The sequence below is a fragment of the Falco peregrinus genome, chromosome 8, assembly GCF_023634155.1.
Source record: "Falco peregrinus isolate bFalPer1 chromosome 8, bFalPer1.pri, whole genome shotgun sequence".
Taxonomy (NCBI): Eukaryota; Metazoa; Chordata; class Aves; order Falconiformes; family Falconidae; genus Falco; species Falco peregrinus.
This window is the reverse complement of record NC_073728.1, coordinates 34,680,811-34,698,913: the sequence shown is the minus strand read 5'-3', so window position 1 is coordinate 34,698,913 and position 18,103 is coordinate 34,680,811. Positions and strand designations below refer to the sequence as shown.

At 38.6% G+C, this 18,103-nt stretch overlaps 1 protein-coding gene across 3 annotated transcripts in view; it reads left to right on the top strand.

Moving 5' to 3' along the window:
* The window catches only part of DPP10 (dipeptidyl peptidase like 10), a 548,347-nt gene that overhangs the window by 514,859 nt on the left and 15,385 nt on the right, over positions 1–18,103 (top strand). For all 3 annotated transcript variants that reach the window (XM_055812868.1, XM_055812867.1, XM_055812869.1), the window contains exons 14-19: positions 2,237–2,328; positions 3,913–3,960; positions 4,680–4,801; positions 8,699–8,746; positions 10,739–10,837; positions 10,946–11,015. In XM_055812868.1, the coding sequence (XP_055668843.1) occupies positions 2,237–2,328; positions 3,913–3,960; positions 4,680–4,801; positions 8,699–8,746; positions 10,739–10,837; positions 10,946–11,015 (479 nt within the window). The remainder of the gene's footprint in view (positions 1–2,236; positions 2,329–3,912; positions 3,961–4,679; positions 4,802–8,698; positions 8,747–10,738; positions 10,838–10,945; positions 11,016–18,103) is intronic.

Sequence of the window (18,103 nt, the reverse complement as noted above, 5' to 3'; positions counted from 1 at the left end):
AAAGCAAACATGGAGGCATAAAAATTATATTAACCGTTGCACGTAAAGTCTTTTGTCACATCAGATGTTTGTCACACCTTGTGAGAGAGCCACAGTGGCCTAACAGGTGCCCTGCAGAATTTAAAGCAGTCAGCAGGTCACCCATACCCAAATGATCACAGTTTTTTCATGATGGAGCTTGGATAACACTGGAATTTGGAATTTAGAGTCTCATTACTTCTCTGTACTACTCGGTACAGATACCAGCTCGTTAACAGAAAGCAGCCTCCAAGTGCAGGAAAGTTAAAACACAGAACCAACGTGAACATACAGTGACAAAGAAGTAAATGTTAATGGCTTGCTTTAGATTAATTTGATCACTGAGGCTTATTTGTCAGTCTTACAATAAGTACTGACATGATCTTTCTTGGACGGCATTTCTTTGACTGTACTTTAGAAAAGCATGTGTCAATAATACAATCAAAGCATGTTGGCAGGAGCATCTAATTAAATCTTCTTGCAAGGGGAGGTTGCTGTTTAAAAGGTTACTGTCTATCATATATTATTTACTGTCTGAATGTAGAGGGCTAGATGTGTGTTTTATTGTTTTCAAATGCTTTTAGTAACTTATGAAATATTTAAAAGAAACTAATCTCAAAATGGGATTGAATCATATGTTATGTATCTAGAAATTTCTTACATGGGGTTTTGCCACTCTAGAAAGTATCGTTTTTCCAACCACAAACTAAGAATTATAAAGTAACTTTAATGGATCAAGGCAAGAACTTCCTGCAAGCTTCATAAATTATGTATTATGGCTGTAACCTTGAAAAATAACCATGTTTATTAACGCTTGGCTGGGCTTTTTATTGCTGTTTCTTGTTAGATGCTGTGATCTCAATATTTAGATATCTCTTTCAATAGTTGCAGCTTCTCTCCCTCTAGAGAAGAAATACTGACGTATAGTAAATCACTAATTTGTATTTTAATCATTTGTGGAGACAGCACTGAATATCAGAACTTCCTGAACAAGGGAACCCTCATCATAAACATACGTACAGCACCTAGCACAACATCCTGGTTTCAATTGCTACTTGCAAGGCTTGCCATGGTGTTACTGCGTCGTTCATTCCTTGTGGATCAGTTCTAAGGGTCTTGTTTCTGCCTTGCCAGTTCCAGACACGTCTCACAGGTGTCCTTGAGCATTTTCTGCTTTCTAGTTACTGCTGCTGTTGATGTAGAGCTCGGAGTTTAAAGGTTACAGTTCAGAAATCTGAGGATTTAAAACATTCTTCATGCCTTTACAAGTTTTTATAGGCCACGTAATCACTGAGGCCACTGTGACTAGGTGCTTGGTATTCGCAGGGCACAGTGCCGTTGGATCCTCCGTCTGACCTGCTCTGTAACTCCTGCTGCTCAGTGTTGCCCACTAAAGCAGAGATACAAGCTGAAGTGTCACCTCTTCTCTTGACAAAATCTGTCTTGAATTTGGAAACAAAGAATTTTTTATATCCAGGCCATGCATCATAAACCTGGTATAGAAAAAACACCTTCAACGTGTTCGTGCTGGATTATAGTGAGGGGTGAAGTTCTAATTTTCAGTGGTGTAAGCCACAGGTTTACCTTTTGCACCAAGAAGCACACTCAGATGAGCTTCTCACTCTTCAGGTTTCATGGTTTGCAGCCTGTGCCTGGTGAGGAGCCTGCCGCAGAGTCCAGCAAAGGCTTGGTTTTACCTGAGGGCAGGTGGGCGCTACCCCCTGGGGGTTCCTAAGGCAGCTCCTGCTGCGGTGGGCCGAGGAAACTGCCCTCATGTTCTTTGAGAGAGGTTTTGCATTTCCCTTTGCAGCAGGTTTTTTCCTAGGCTCACACCGGGACAGAAACAAATTCTGAGAGGAGCCAGGGGTGCTTCCTAACTTGCAAGTCTCTGGTTCAGTTGCCAAAATTGGGAGCTACACTTAGACTTACCTTGTAGACCCTGGGTGGAGAGGCTTCTTATTGTTTGTTGGCGTATGGACAAAAATTGTGATGAAAACTGAGATGATTTTAATGACCTTGAAAAGTTTTATCTATGGGAGGGAAAGGATACTTGAAGTTCAGGCCTGTCAAAATGTGAGGTCTGTGATTTAAAGACGTTATGTTGCATATTAAAGTTTTAAAAGCTGTAATCAGTAATGACATGTGCATACAGTCCTGCTAGGCAAAGAGAAATGTAACATGTACGGTGGAAGTTAATGTTTTCCCTGTCTCTCTCCAGGCTAAAAGTGAACAAATCAGTGTGAGACACCTGACATCAGGAAACTGGGAAGTTATCAAAATCCTGGCATATGATGAAAATACTCAAAAGATGTAAGCACTGTTCTCTTTGTCTGTTTATGAAAATACCCAACTTATTAAAGTGGAATCTATTTGACTAGCAATAGCATATCTAAAATGAAGCAACAATTATTTTTTTTTTCATTTTTGAGCATTACCATAAATTTGACACACCTGAGTACATAAAAGCGCAGTTGTAAGACAATTTACCTTCCTGTGTATTACTGGGTGTGTTTTTATGTAGAAGAAAAAGGAGCATACCGTGACATCAATTGACTCTCTATATTTTTTTAAAGAAAAGAAATCAACACACAGTACAGCAGTAATAACATTTTGGTGACTTCTTTCCTGGATTGTAGATAAGAAGTCATAGCAATTTTTTACTACTTGATAAAACCCCAAATCTTCAGTTTTCATGCTTCTTTGGTTACAGCATGAGGTCTCTGGACTTTGGGAATCTGATTCAACCTCATAAATTCAAATTATATAGAGAGATTATCCAAACCCCTGATCCTCACCCAGCTCACTCGGAGAGAAATCTTTCCAAAGACCGACTTAGTGCTGTACTGGGAAGGAAATGCAGCACATACTTGGTGATTCTTGGGAGCAGTACAGAAATGACACAAAACATCTGAAAGCTCTATATAATTTCACTAGATCTTGGCTGGTCTTCACTTATAGCTGCACATGGCAGGAAAAAAAAAACCAACCAAACAACCCACAGATGTGTCTAATTCTGATTTTCCTTAAAATACATGATATTTCAGCAGCAACATTTTTGAGGCTGCAACAGTGTCTGTCATCTCCACTGGCACTGGAGAAGCGCCCTTTCTGACCAGTCCTTCCAAGGGTTTTGAAAATACATTCGTAGGTAATTTTTAGATACTTCTCCAAGGTTCAGATGAAAAAATGAGGTCTGGATGCAACTCAGCCTGCAGAGAGGTGGCAGACTGCATGTGGGTTGTCTCAGCCACTTGGGAGGACTTCCTTACTCTTCTGCCTCTAAAGCAGAAACTTTATAGGCACCTCATCTGGGACACACCAAGGAGTTGTCTTGATATTCTTGCAGCAGCTCTACTAAATAAAGCCTCTTCCCATGCATGCAACCTTTTCTGTAAACCATTGCCTAGGGTGCTAGCTTCTGTTTCTAGATAGAAGAAAAAAGTCGATTCTACAGCTCAAAAAGGCTTTCGGGTATCATAAGGCCTATTGTAATTTATGATACCATTCCATTGTGACCTTTTTCTGCTCCTTGGATTTATATTGCAAACTGTTGGAGTGAAGGAGAAACTTTCTCTTCTGTATTTGTAATATGCCGATAGAGGTCCTGGTTGCTACAGGAGCTTCTGGGCGGTACAGGAATTACATAGAAAGCATGAAATACTGTGTTCATCACTGTTTCTGTATGAAATCATATAGCATCTGAAATAATTGCTCTGTATACTGGGTCTAAGTTTAATCTTGGGGCTAAGATTTATATAAAAGTATTTGATCTCATGTATATTTTGGAATTTTTAATTTTAAAAGTTATTTATGACGTCTCACACTTCTCTAAACACCACCCAAATCAGACAGTTTACCAAAGTGAGTTTAACCTTGTTTGTCTTTTGGGCACAGTTATTTCTTAAGCACTGAAGAATCCCCAAGAGGAAGACAGCTACACAGGTAAGTAATACATGTGGCTGTGTTAACAGCTTCTTCATCCCAAGCAGGAGGTGCTATGATGATGTTCTGTGAGCTTAATTGCTACTTTGGGGTTTGGATCATCATTTATATTGTGTAAAAATTAGTACACTTGAGCTGTAACAAAGGAAGAATCACAGCTTTTCAAAATTCAAAATGCTGATATTTTACTTGTTGAAAAAAACAGGAAATATTTTAACAGAAAATGTTTTTACCGCTATGTCTTCACTAGTCCTTTATAAGCATCTAAAAAGCAAAACCTAAATATAAGCATGTAATATGACAGTGTTTAAAAGTAGTGAAAATCTTCTAAATAAAAATAATATTTGTGGGGTTTAATCATGCAATTTAAAGTGTGTGGGCAAAGTACCTTCTCCTTACACAAATCTCGGTGCTTGAATCTGAAGTTAACGAGGCTTTTCATTAGTTAGTGTCCTACTAACACTGTTACCCCCAGCACTGCTAGTTAATGGAACTCCAGTCCTCCTTTGAGCAGGTTTTGGATCCTGTCCATATTGCCCAGTTTACAGAACAGTAGTCCACTGAGTCATCTGAAAACAGTTTGCATCAAGCAAAATATAAGACAGTGATATTTTGGCGAGTTTAGGGACTGAAACAAACTATATCGCTCTGATGAGCTGATTCTTGGTTTATTGTATTTTATTACAATGGAAAATATTTCTGATCCATTTTTTCTCCAGTGTATCAACAGTGGGATCATTGAATCGTCAGTGTCTCTCGTGTAACTTCTTGAAAGACCAGTGCACGTATTTCAGCGCAAAGTTTAGCCCCATGAATAGGCATTTTTTACTGCACTGTAAAGGTAAGTCATGCACAGCGTGTAAAAGTACTGTGTTTGCTTCTGAATTAATGTATTCCCTTGGGAAGTGCATTAGGCTGGAGTCTAACATTTAGCTCAATGATGTATTACTCAAAGTTCTGTACAGGGCTTATTGCAAGACTGTAAGTAAAGGTGTTCTGTGTAAAACCTAAATAACCAGTGATGTCAGAAAGCTGCTCCATTCCTAACCCTTCAGCCCTAGTAAAGGACATTGACTTTTAAATTTACCCTGAATAAAAATCCTTCACCAAAAAAACCCATGGAATTTATAGTGACGCTACTGTGGTTTATGACAGCTTCATTATATTATGTATTGGGATTGATCTTGTGCAACTACACCTGGTTAAAAAATGAGGGCCTGCTTTTGATAACACTATGTCCCTGTATGCGTATATGTGTACGCGCACAGTATATCTATGCACAGTCACCGACATATGTGTATGTCTGTGTGTATCTATCAAAAAACAGGTATGGTTTAATCCACACAGACAGATCATCTTTAGCATTACAGTTGCAATAAATAACTTTTAGCTTTTTGTTGTTAGCTGCATTCCAGTAGCACTGAATGGCACCAATTGGGTTCAGAGTTTCTGTATAAACAGAAAACTAGAAACATCCCACACTGAGAAATTTATAACCCACATCCAGGAAATAAACACTGATAAATAAGATTCTAAAAACGGGTTGAGAAAAGCATAAGACAATCGATAATAAAGTGTTTAGCTAGACCTGTTGACCTTGAAACTTGCAGTATGTTACAGACAACGTTCTCCGAGTATTTTTGCTCAACTAGCATAAGATCGTGAAAAGTAGAACACAATTCATCTCAAATAGATGTGAATAGCCCATTTTATTTGCATGCATTTTTTCTATTTCTTTTGCAACTGTACATTTTTTTTGCACAAAAATAAAGTACCTGCCATCTTGAGAACTGAATCTATTCAAACAAACAAACTATGAATATATATTGGCTAAAATAAGGCTGGGTGTTTGTTCGGCGCTTTTTTTGTTGTTGTATGTGTGTGTGTGTGTAAGTGCACCTATAATACCTACCTTGTTGGAAAAATATATGTATATGTACCAACTGTATGGTTTATACATGGTTAAAGCTGTGACAGAAGTTATGGAGCTAATCCCAAGGCCCTTATCTGAGTAAAGACTGCATTAGTAATGAGCTCCTCATGGTTTAAGCGGAGGTTTCCCTTGTGCTGTACATAGTCCCTATGGGGAAAGTCTCAGATTCCTTTGAGAGAGAGGGCTGGTAAATTGGGAAGAGTGTTTTGCCCTGAATCAGCAATGTGCTAGGGCCCCAAACCATAGCTTCTTATTATTATATTAGCAAAGTATATTCAGCCTGTTATTTTTGATGTGTTTCTTTGATATAAAAATGTGGATGCCAGTATGCACATGAAATTCCTCACAAGCTCATGACTTTCAGTGACTTTAGAGATAGTTTTCTGTTTGAGCTGGTAAGATGGTAAATCATCCTCCCAGGATTAAACCTGCACTCACTGAGTTGCAACCAGTAGACTGCCCTAAGCTGCAGGTGTTGGACAGGGATGATAAACTGTCATTAAGTTTTTCCTACCTCTAACATTAATGTATAGTTGTTCACTTGGAGTTATTCAGAGGTCTTCTCTCGTGTTTTATCAGTGCTGGACAATTACAGCAGCAGTGTGGCCCCCAGGTACTGCCACAGCTCTGCAAAATGCCTGTGGTGGGTTGGATATTTGACAGTATCGAAGTTGATGGCAACACCACCATAGAGCAGGTATTAAAACTCCTCTGCAGGGAGCTGCTTGTAAGAGTACAAGATAAACTGCTTCAAGGAGACAGATGACACCACATCTATGTGCATATACACTCATTTTCCCACAACAAAAAGCTTGACTGAATTGTTACAAAAGCAATTTGCCCAGAAAAGTCCTTGGGGGACTCTGGACTGGTTTGATCTGTACAAGTTTCAAATCTTCCACCTCCTGTTTACCCATGAGCACCTTTATTAGGATAGTTTTTCCTTCTTAGTTACCCTCAGTCAGGAGTTCTGTCTCAGTGTACCACCTGAATCCATCTCCCAAGACTCTCTCGAGTCAGGAGTTATTTCTAGCCCAGTAGATGCAGGACCAGCTCTACAGCCTCTCAGTTTTGGCAAGCACGTCCTTTACACTTTTTCCCCACTGCTTGTGGATTTTTCCTTTAGCACTTCATAAACACTAACAGATGTTAATCTCTCCACTCAAGTAAGATACTTCATAAAGGGAGTAATTGGTTTTCCCATTTTATACAGCTGGAAACAAGTTGTGGATTTGGTGTTAGTTATAGGAGGTCAATGGGAAATCCAAGTGTTGTGCTTAGGTCTGATGAGCTGCAACATAATGCCTGTAATACAAATCTGTCTTTCTCTTTTCTGATTGGCTTTTTAATCTGTTGTAATACCCCTTTTTCAAAATCTGTCATCATCCTTCCATCTTTTTAGTATGACAAATAGAGCTGGCCTGCAAAATGCCAATGCTTTCCCCTCCAAAAATGGTCTTTCTTAAATCAGAATTCAAAGCAAAATGACAAATTCAGAAGTAAAAAGAGCTGGAAAGAAACCAAAACAAAACAAAAAGGGACAGCTGAAGAAATTATTTTCTTGAAGAGCTAAGGCAGAAAGCGTTGATTTGTCAGCAACCTACCTGTAAGATTTTTGTCAGTAGTCTCCCTTGAGGCAGAGAATGAAATTGATAAAATCTTCCAGTGGAGGCTGTCAGGCTGTGAATGGCACCATGCTATTTTTTTCAGGTATTTAAGTTTCCCTAGGCTCATGCAATAATTAATTGAGAGAGACAACCTCTCAGGGTGACTCAGAACACATAAATTAAGCTCTGTCTCTGAACTGCTTTCAGAGGGAATCCTTTTTTTTTTTTTTTTCCCCTTAAAAATATGAGTCTTAACTCCTAATTTCAGAGGGTCCATGCCATCATCTGTCATGGGTGTCCTCAGGGATTTCAGCATTTTTGCATCATCCTTGCTAGCCCAATAGTGACTGCCTGCATGTAATTTAAAGACCTGTCTTGCTGAGATAAAACTAAGTTTCCCATGTACAAATTCCATGTTGGGGGTAAGGAAACATTTTCTTTTGCAAGTTTACACTGGGGGATCCTCAGAACAGACACAGCAAACTCAGCTGTACTTCCTAGTGTGCTGAATGTTCGGTCACCCCAGTTTCACGTACCATCTTGTGCGTTTGCACAGTACCTATTGACATGGGGAATGATTCCTGGTGCTTTTAGTTTCTTAGTGGTAAAGTAAACATATAGTATCTGACATTACCATGAAATAAGATTTGATTACATTACACTTAGGTTTAACGGTGATGCTGTTGGTCTTGCAGAGCTGGCGTACCAAAGGAGCTGCTTAAACAGATAATTAAGCGAAATATGTGATAATTTTTCAACACTTTTCAGCTTTTCCATAGAAAATATAAGTGAATATTATCATTAATTCACTTCCCAGTCGATCTAAAATTACTGTTTCTGAATGTCAAACTGCTGTGTTTTAGGCAGTGCCTTTAAGTGGGTGTGTAATTTTTTTTATTCTTCACTTATAGCTAAAACATGGAAATTAGAAAAAAATGCTCCTTCTGGATGCAGAGGTCTAGGCTGCTTGCTCAGGCAGAAGGCAGTCTCTGTTTCACACTTTATTGGTCCCGTAGTCTCAACTGTGTCCTTTGCAAGAGACACCAGTGGAGCTGGTGCTGTGTTTGAAGGGAAGCATGTGTACAGGGTGTCCAGGATTCGGTCTTGGGTGGTAACTGGTGCTCTCATCCTCTATTACTGAAATACTGATTATTAACTACCCTATACATCCTCTGTTTTTCTTCTCTCCTCAAAACAGGGCCAGGCATTCCAGTTGTTAGTGTGCACAGTACAAGTAATACTGCAAGTGAGTATTCCTGACGGAGTAGGTCTATCTTTTTATCATCCTTGATTGTTTTGGGGAGTGTGGGGGAGGGGAGAGGCAGTTACAAGTAAATGCAAACTAATAGATGTCTCATTCATACAAAGTTCTGTTAATTACCTTTTAGCAACATCGACATCTGCAAATAATAAGGAAGGAAGTTAATCAAATGATTAAAACTTTCCCCAGCTTTTCGGATATGTTTTATGCTAAGTGCAGATCATTCATCTTCTATTTACACTTGAGTTAATTAGATGGCAGGTTGGTCCTCATCCGTTTGGCTTTCTATGTAAATTATGCTGCTATTACGATATACCTTCGGTATTTTAGAGATGTTTTTAAAGTTACAATCCAATTATCTTGAAGCAAGGTACAGTCCTTGGATGATCAATCATAAAATCTGACCTACATATGATGAACTTAGTCCTTCTTTTATATTTCTCAAATTAGAGTGACTCCACTGACATTTTCAATAATGGCTAATCTAAGAATGAAGGTTTTTAGGATGGTATTCAATACCTCTAATTTTCAATTTTTACTCATTGTTTTCTGTACATTGATACCAAAGCTGTTGATGTTTCCTCGCTGCCTGAGGTGCTCTGTAATGGAAGACTGTCCTTCAGCAGCTTAGATAATTCTCTGGTGCACTCCGCTGTGCCTCCACATAGCAGGAGGGTGTGAATTAGGGGAAAGGAGACATCTTTCCATTCAAAAGCACTAAACCAGTCCTTACATATCCTCATCTCATTCACTAGATTATCCCCAGGACTTTTCCCAGAATTCAGAAGTCCTGAATTGTACTTATCTGCATCCCCTCTGTCATGGGCCAGCCACTATTCAGCCATAACAGTGAACCTTGTCTTGCATGTTGAAGTAGCACTGATCACCAGCGTCACGCTATCACGTCTGCACTTTGGCTTCCTTGCCATAGCACACCAAGGGGAGGGAGTTTTATCCAGGTGTGCTATAGCCGATAAGGGGTAGCTACTGCTAAAAGTAAATTCATTGACTTCTGTACAGCTACTCAGTTCTGTGAAAGTAGACTTTTGCTCTTTATTAGTTAATACTGTTGGTAGTGAATTATTGTAAAAGAGATCTATGTACAGCAGTTAGAGGAAAACAAAGCAAGTCAGGATAGAAGGACATTGTTTGTTGTAACAAGATACCAAATAATGACGGAGATAATTTACCATTCATGTTTCGGTGCAAGATTAGATTATCCTTTTCAATTCATAAAAGAATGATTAAGGATTACTTCAGTTATTCCATCCTCAGACTATAATTATACTATTTTGGTTGACTGCCCAGAACAAACATTCTCCTTAGATTGTCTGGTTTGGCCCTAAGTGGAGGGTTTATTGTTTAATAAAATATAATAAAATAAATCTACATTTTAGAAGCAAGATCAGTAATTTGAGTAAAAAAGAAAATAAAAAAAAGAACTACTTAATCATTCTTTCATGTGTAAAAGAATTGCTTCAAATCTGTCTGCAGCTCTAAAACAAACTGAAGTCTTGCTCTTTGTTGAAGTACAGAAGACAGAGAAAGACATGAAGTGATCAAGTAGAGCTGGGCTGGCTAAATATTGGCTTGGAATACGTAGCTTGAAAAGGATGCCTGCTTGAGGCTTGTGATATTGCCCAGCAGACTAGCCTTTCGCTGTAACAGCTGCTGTTAGTATTTGTCAAAGATACTAATATTCCTGTTGTTCATCAGCAATTTCATGGTTAGTCCTTAACAAAAACAAAACCTGTTGAAGCCAGAAAATGGAATAATGTATATGTTTTAAATTAAGCTGATTGTTCAGTTCTTGAATTGCAAAGCAGTTACATTATAAAAAAAGTATTTGCAGAAGGAATTGATTTACAAGATTTATTATTGCATATTTGGCTCTTTAATTTTTTTGAATCTCCATTTATCTCTGATCTGATGATTTGCTATACCTTTCAACTTGCTTTTTCTTCCTGTTTCCTACAGAGTTTTATATTTTGGAAAATAATGCTATGTTGAAAGAAGCTGTTTTTAAGAAAAAGAATTCCAGGACTGAAATTAAAATGCTTCATATTGAGGATTACGGTAAATTTGACAAAATGTTATTTTACCAAACCAAAAGCTTTCTTACAATGTTACTGTTTTTCATCTGTGTAACTACCAGCCTTTAATGTATTGCTCTTTTCTTAAAAGAACTCCCTTTACAGTTGTCACTGCCAAAAGATTTCACGGATCGAAACCAGTATGCCCTTCTATTATTAATGTAAGTATCTGTGTAGAATCATTAAAAATAATAAAAAAGTACTTCACAGAAAACCTTGAACTCTGTAATTAGAAACTGTTTTTTTACCTTGGGTAGGAAAATTGCCTTATGGATTTGAGTTGATAAATCAAAAGGCTTGTTCTCAGGAGAATTTTGTTATAGGTGCTGTCTGGTAGAGATGCCTGGGTTTTTTTGAGCTTGTCAAACCTAGCTCAGCTTCATTGTACTTTTATGTATGCAAGGCACCGGCCCTTCTGATGGTGCAGCTGAGAGTGGTTCTGCAGTCTTTCCTGGACCCATACTGACGCCTACCCACAAAGGATCTCGTTCAGACAATATGCTCCTTTTTATCCCTGATAGAAATGGGTAGAGTTTCTAAGAGGGGCTCAGTTAAGATGCATAGAGCAAAACTGCTTTTAGGAACACTGGAAAGAAGAAAAAAATGTATTTTTGTGCACCAATGGCTGAAGGTGTTATAGGCATGATCCAGAGTCTGTTGTTGTTTGTAGAAAACCTCTATGGGAGGAAGGAGGTATTCCCTGGCAACCTGCACTGTTCTTTTAGAAAGAAATTGTGTATTTCAGAGACAGTCAGCCTCTTAAGTTGCATGCCTACAGAATGTATAGCAGAGGAAGAAAGCAGAGTCATAAATGTACCTTCAACCTACCTAGGAAAACTGGTGATGGCCACATCAGGGCATTTCATTGCTTTCCACCTGAGCCTAGCATGGGTCTGGCATGGGTGTAGAGGACTTTTCTGTACCTACAGATCTTCTTCTAGTCCCATTGGGAAGGAATTGATGTGAATTTCACTAACAGGTATAGGAGTGCACTGCTAAATTCATGAAAATACCACGTTAGCTGAGCTGTGTCACCTGGAGTAGACCTGCCCTTAGTGACAGCAGAGATCCTTATTGTTGTATGTCAGGTCAAATTTACAAGCTTCAGCTGCTGAGCAATCCCAGATTCCTCTACTCACCTCAGATCTTAGATAACAAGACAGAGAAGCATTTTTCATTTTTAAGTCCAGTTTGTGTTCAGAACTCAGGTTTTTCAGTGTGGATGCTCTCTGCTATAAGTGGCTCCTGAACATGTTTTTCTTTTCTTGTGGAGAAACAGGACACATGGATTATTTTATCTTTGCAGTATTGGCTAGCCTGATCTTGGAAGCATGATTATATTTTAAGCAGCTCTCTTAAGTGTGCCGAAGGCAAACCAACTCTGAATTGACACCAGCAGCATTAGAGGGAGTTGCAAACACCTGCGCTTATTCTTTTCTTTCAAGTGCAAGGAAACACTAAAGTGTTTAGCAGTCTAATGCTTTCATTTTTAAGTGTCCTTAATAAATAAACCTGCCATATACAGTTATGGTAGAATATAAGGTTGCATGTAGTACCTAGAAAAAACAGAAGGGAAGTATCAAACCTGGAGGACGCCAAGGCCAAAAATGAATGGAAAACAAAGCTAGGGAAATACGATTATGGAATGGTTTTAGATACCAAGAGTTGAAATAACTGAGGACAGTATTGAAGTAAGGTCTGAATTTAAACTTGCCAAAGTTGCCAGTACCCAGTGAGTGAATAATGTGGCCAAGTCATAATGTACGAATATGTTTTATAATTGTTTTATTTTTTTATGATGTGCATTTGAGATAAAAAGGAAATTCACCCACTTAGGAATACAGATTGTTGTATCTATATTTATAATATGGAGACTCTGCTTTGTCAAATCCTTACCTTTGCAATACTGAATTCTCGATGTTAGTTTTTACAGGAGTTATTTTTAGAAAACACTATATACACTAATGAAAACATGAAACTGAAAATTTGAAATCTATCCTGGCTCATGTAATGTTGCACGTTTTGTGTCCCTCTCTTCCCTAGAAGAGAAAGAAGTTCTATTTCTTAGCAGCTTTTTACAGACTTAAAGTTCCCAGCAGTCCTTTCTTGAGTTAAAGATGTCCCCAAATGAGATATAAAACTGAAAACTGTCACTGAAGTTATGGGAGGTTCCCTTGTGGGATGATTATTTGAGCCTAATAAATTCTGCTTAGCTCTTGAGAGAGAAGGATTGGAAACCTGTGTGAGTGCAGAGGGTAATTTCTTGACCCCCACGACTCCAGGTTGACATCTTAAGGTTTATTTCATTATCAGAAGTACTACTTTCAAAAAAAAAAAAATGCATTCAAGTCCAAGAACATTCCTTTTAAAGGAAACCCTGATTAGTTGTATATATAGTATAATTTCCCAGATACTTGACTTCCCTGAGTCCCAGAGTGATATTGTTGGGACTGATTGAGAAATACCCTGTTCCTACTGCTAGAAGTGTTAGACAAGAATTGTATTAGTGGCTGATAACAAGTGATTACTTTCATATTCGTTAGCTGCACCTACTTTCTTGCTTTCTCAGCCATGAAAGAATTACTATTATATTCCAGTGATTGAAGTTTGAAAAAGAATACTCACCAATGTCCTTGGTAAGGATGCTGGTTTAATTTTATATCCATATTTTGGAAAGGAGATATTATATAACATATTGATCCAGGCAACATACACTTTCATGTATATAAAGACAAGATATGTATCTGGGCAAGTGGAGTGTTAGCAGATATGAAGTGGCTTTTGCTTTCCATCTCAGTAGTGCTGCGATTTGACAAGGACTTCAGAAAAAGAGGAGGGAGGGAAGGAAGGAAGGAAAGTAGGTGAGGAAAAAAGAATGTGAGTTTAAACCTGAAATTCACCTACTATGCCTCTGCAGTGCAAATTAAATGCCTGGTTCAGCTTCTAAGTGCATGTGGGCTTTGTCCCCTAAGCTGGAGGGTAAATATGGTATATACGGTTTAACAGGCTCTGACTGGCTGTTTGGTTGCGATCATTGCGTCATAGTCATCTTCCCTGTGTCTTACATTTTGCAGCATCAGGCTTGCCTGTGTGGTCTCGTCTCTGTCTACAGAATTTGTGTGCTGGTGGCTGGTTTTGCTGGCTCAGAATAAAGTGGTGTTTTGATGGCTGAGGTTCATAATTTGACAGTAAATTTTCACCAGCAGCGACTACTTCTGTGTGGTGTTAACGTGCTGTCTGGATCAATGGGATTACAATTACAATAACCGAACTTGGAAAAAGATAAAAGGGAGAAAGTTTAGTATTATTTATTGGAGGTTGTTTTTCAAATCACTGAAAGCTAGTAGCCATTTCAAAGGTGCATGACTATAATGAGGCTCCTGTATTCATGCACTGATGCCTACAGGTAAATTTGAACTTCCAGCATATGGCACCCAGGTGTCTTGAGTGTTAAGGCTGAATCCTGGAAGGGAGCCTGTACCAGTGAATTCTGGTCCTGGTGTGAAACCCGGGTGTGAACTCAGCACAGCTCCATGTAGACACAACTTAAGGCCTTGAATGTCCTGTAACCTTCATCACACAGATTTTGTGAAGATTCATCCACTAGCAATTACAAAGTGTATACAAAGTGTACTGCAAAGCTCAAATAAAAGATCATTCTATTGCTATGTCGAAATTTACATCCATCTGTATGGCTGGACTATCTAACAGCTAGATCTCATGTAGAAACCAGTTATGTTGGCTAGCACTATTTTTCTTTCAATAATTGTGATGCATAGGGCATTAAATGCAAGTCGATTATAACACTTTCCTTTCTTCCAGTTGTTCTTCTAAACCACTAATACATTTCACATTCAGTTTCCTTCTGATATAATACATACAGTGTAGCTATAGATTAGAGAGGTGTACAGTAATTGCCTGAAAGAATGATTATCATCTCTTTTCTATATAATTAAGATCAAAGTTTAAATTTCAGATCCTTGATTTTCTCATTATGGTTCACCTTTCTCATTAAAAAAAGTTGGAAGATACACTCCTTGGTAACACATACAGGAAATGATTAAGTAAAGTCTCTGGCATTTAATCTAGGTAATAAAATGAGAGGCGATAATCATTCTTTATTTTTTCTAGAACATAATTAACCTCATTCCTTCAAAATCTGTAGATAATGTATCTTAAATGTCAGCATTTATTATTTAACGCCATTTAAAATTGTCCAATTATTGTAAAACTGAATCAGGGGAGAGATTGTTCTGATCTTTGAGGAGGAGAAAAAAAACAACACAGGTATTCTCCAAAGTTACAGTGAATTATCTCCAAGAGGTTTCTGTTTGTTTGTTTGTTTACTTGTTTTCTTATTTTTTGGTAATAAACAGGAATCATTTCACCTGTTATTGAAATGATGAAAGTCTTAGGCCTTGCAGAGGCCATCAAACCTGTTTATGCCTCCAGTTAATACACTCTGGGGACTGATAGCAAGATAAGACAGTAGGCTTGGAAGTGAAGACTTTTTTACAGCCTTGGGAATAACTCATTAAAAGACTAGAAGAAATGTAGAAAGGCATAATGCAAGTGTTGGGAAATATCTGAGATCTGAGATATGGTAACACTTTGCCTATTAATAGCTGCCTTGTACCTTTCATTAGTTATAAAGGATATTGCTTGTTTAAACTGGCAGCTGGTGCAAGTGAAGGAGCAATGCTTGGCTGCATGGTGAAGTGTAAAAATATGTGGTGGATTCCACTACTTTGATTGCAATATGCTTGCAAGGGGGGCATCCCTGAAGGCCTTTTTGTTTGGCCAGTTCTTCCCCTGTAAAACAGCTGCAAAGTTCACTTTTTAGGGGCATCCCTAAGTTGCATGAACGATCCACTAACTGCTTTGCAAAGCATCCATTTCATGCCTGTATCCAACCTGCCTCTGCCGAGTGCAGCAGTATTCCACTGCTCTCTTGGGTTTGTTACATCAAAGTAAATACCAATGCAGATGATGATTAAGAGATTGGGTTTTTTTTACTCTTTTAAATTTTTTTTCCCCATTCTTTGAGAACTTTAATATTTCACAGGGCCTAGAGGGGAACTCCTTTAGCTTAGGCTAAAAGAGAGGTAGATTGGAGGCTCGTTCCAGCTGTTTCATTTGCAGTAGTTGTCCTGGTGCTATGGGCAGCAGTGGATCTGCTCACTCCCTTTCCCTGTGGTGTTGTCCCCACAAAAGGCTTGGGGAGTCACTAAGCTAAGATCCACCTTCTTTCAGCCTCCCCTACTCCCAGTTCCCCCACAGCAGTACATATCTTCCTACGTAAATAAAACACTCATTTAATCTTCCTTAGCAACAGGCAGGAGGAGATTCAAAACTTCACCTCCTTTTCTTATGACACAGGACAGTGTTACATCTCTTGTTCTCAAAATTTCATTCTTTAAGTCTTTGGCCTCAAGGGTTTCAGAAAGATATTTTAAGAATAACAAATTTATTTTTTGTACTATGCTGTCCGCTTCAGTCCTGTCTTTCACATGATTCTACCCTAGTAATGGAATCACTTCTGGTGGTGCATTTGAATTTGTTTGGCCATATCTGCAGGGAGGAGTTGTTAACATACTGTCTGGTTTTAGTTGCAGTCCGCTATATCTAAACAGGGTATATGAACAGAGAGAAAACATTTGCATTTTTAAGGCTATTCATGTTCCCTGATATTTGACCAGTAATGATGGGTGTGCTTGTGAAAGAGATGCTCGTGAAATCTGAAAATGAAGTGGATTTTTCTATTACACAAGTTTTGCAAAATTATCTTATTTCCCTGCTCATTTTCACCATAAGCAAAAGATGACTCCTGTCAGTGGTATTTCATTGCATAGATTTAATCCTCTTGAGTTGTAGTCTCTCTCGCCTATTTACTATTAAGTTTCCTTTTCCCTATACCGCATCAAATCCACTGTCTTGCAGAAATAGAAGGAAAATAAGCAGTCATGGTAGCAGTTATTTGCCATATTTTTTTAAAAAAAAATTTCTCCCCCAGCTTGGTCAACCCTGTAACTTGTAAAATTCTTATTTAAAATCTTGCCGCTTAGTTTTTAAATGGTGCAAAACCTGGAACAAATTTTGCTGCAGTCATGATCACAGAATGGCAGATGAATACTGCTCAGAGTACAGCAGCAACAGCTTCTGGTAACATGATATTATTCCCCGTAGGCTGTAACTCAAGTCATGAACAGAGACTTTAGTTTAAGGGTTTGGTTATAGAATCTGAAAGAACAGATTCTTCTCTTTTCAGCAATATATGAACTTACGATGAGCTGCCTCTCTTTCCAGACAGTCTGAGATGTCTGCAACTGCCTTGCAAAAAGCATACAAATTACCCACTAAGGTCAATGATATTGTTATATTATTGATGGCTTCTGTCTGTTTAAATGGTACCTCAGTGGTGAACTTCAGCAGTATGCCCGAGTCGTCAGCAGTTGTGCTGCCACGGTGGACTCATAATCCCAGGTGTCGTTGCTGTCAAAGGCACACGCTAGGCAGCTCCAAACCTTGAAAGTCAGGAGCAAAAATAAAAAAGGGAAAGTGCAAGTGCTGTCACTTACAGGGAAACAAAATGAATTGGGAAGAATGAGACATAGTCTTCATTTGAATTATTGTGCTTTTGTTGTTTGACTCTGGAGATGATGTGTTCTTAAGGTGAAGCACCTTAGGATGATGCATGAGTGATGCTGAAGAGCCTGTAGCTCCATGCAGCCCTTTCACTGCTGGCGTGGGCTTTGCTGTAGTGCTTTGGCTAGTCCTTGGTTCCCTTTTGGCCATCCAGAGTCAGGTGGAAACAACACATCTGTGTTTATGTGACACCCAAGCATAGATGGCACAGACTTTCTTCCAGGCTTGCTAGTGGGGTCACGAAATAATACTATGAAGAGTACCACTGCACAGTAGTTATCATAATTAGGCTGTAAGTAGTGATGAGCGTAAAACAAAACTTGATCTTTGAAACAGCTGTAATCCTGGGACAAACTTCACAAATCAAGCTATGCATCTATTCTTGCACTGTAGTAACAAACTTGCTTTGTTACAGAGTCCTCAGGGTGATGTACAAACTTGCAGAAGGGATTAACCCCCATTTAAGAGGTTAGAAGTGGGGCCTAAATGGTGCATAGAATATATGCTGTCTCTCTGTGGAGGACAGAAGCACACCTCAGATAATCAGTATCATTTTTTAGTAGCAGCAGCAGAGTAGAGACCTTTTGATGCTAATGGGAATTTT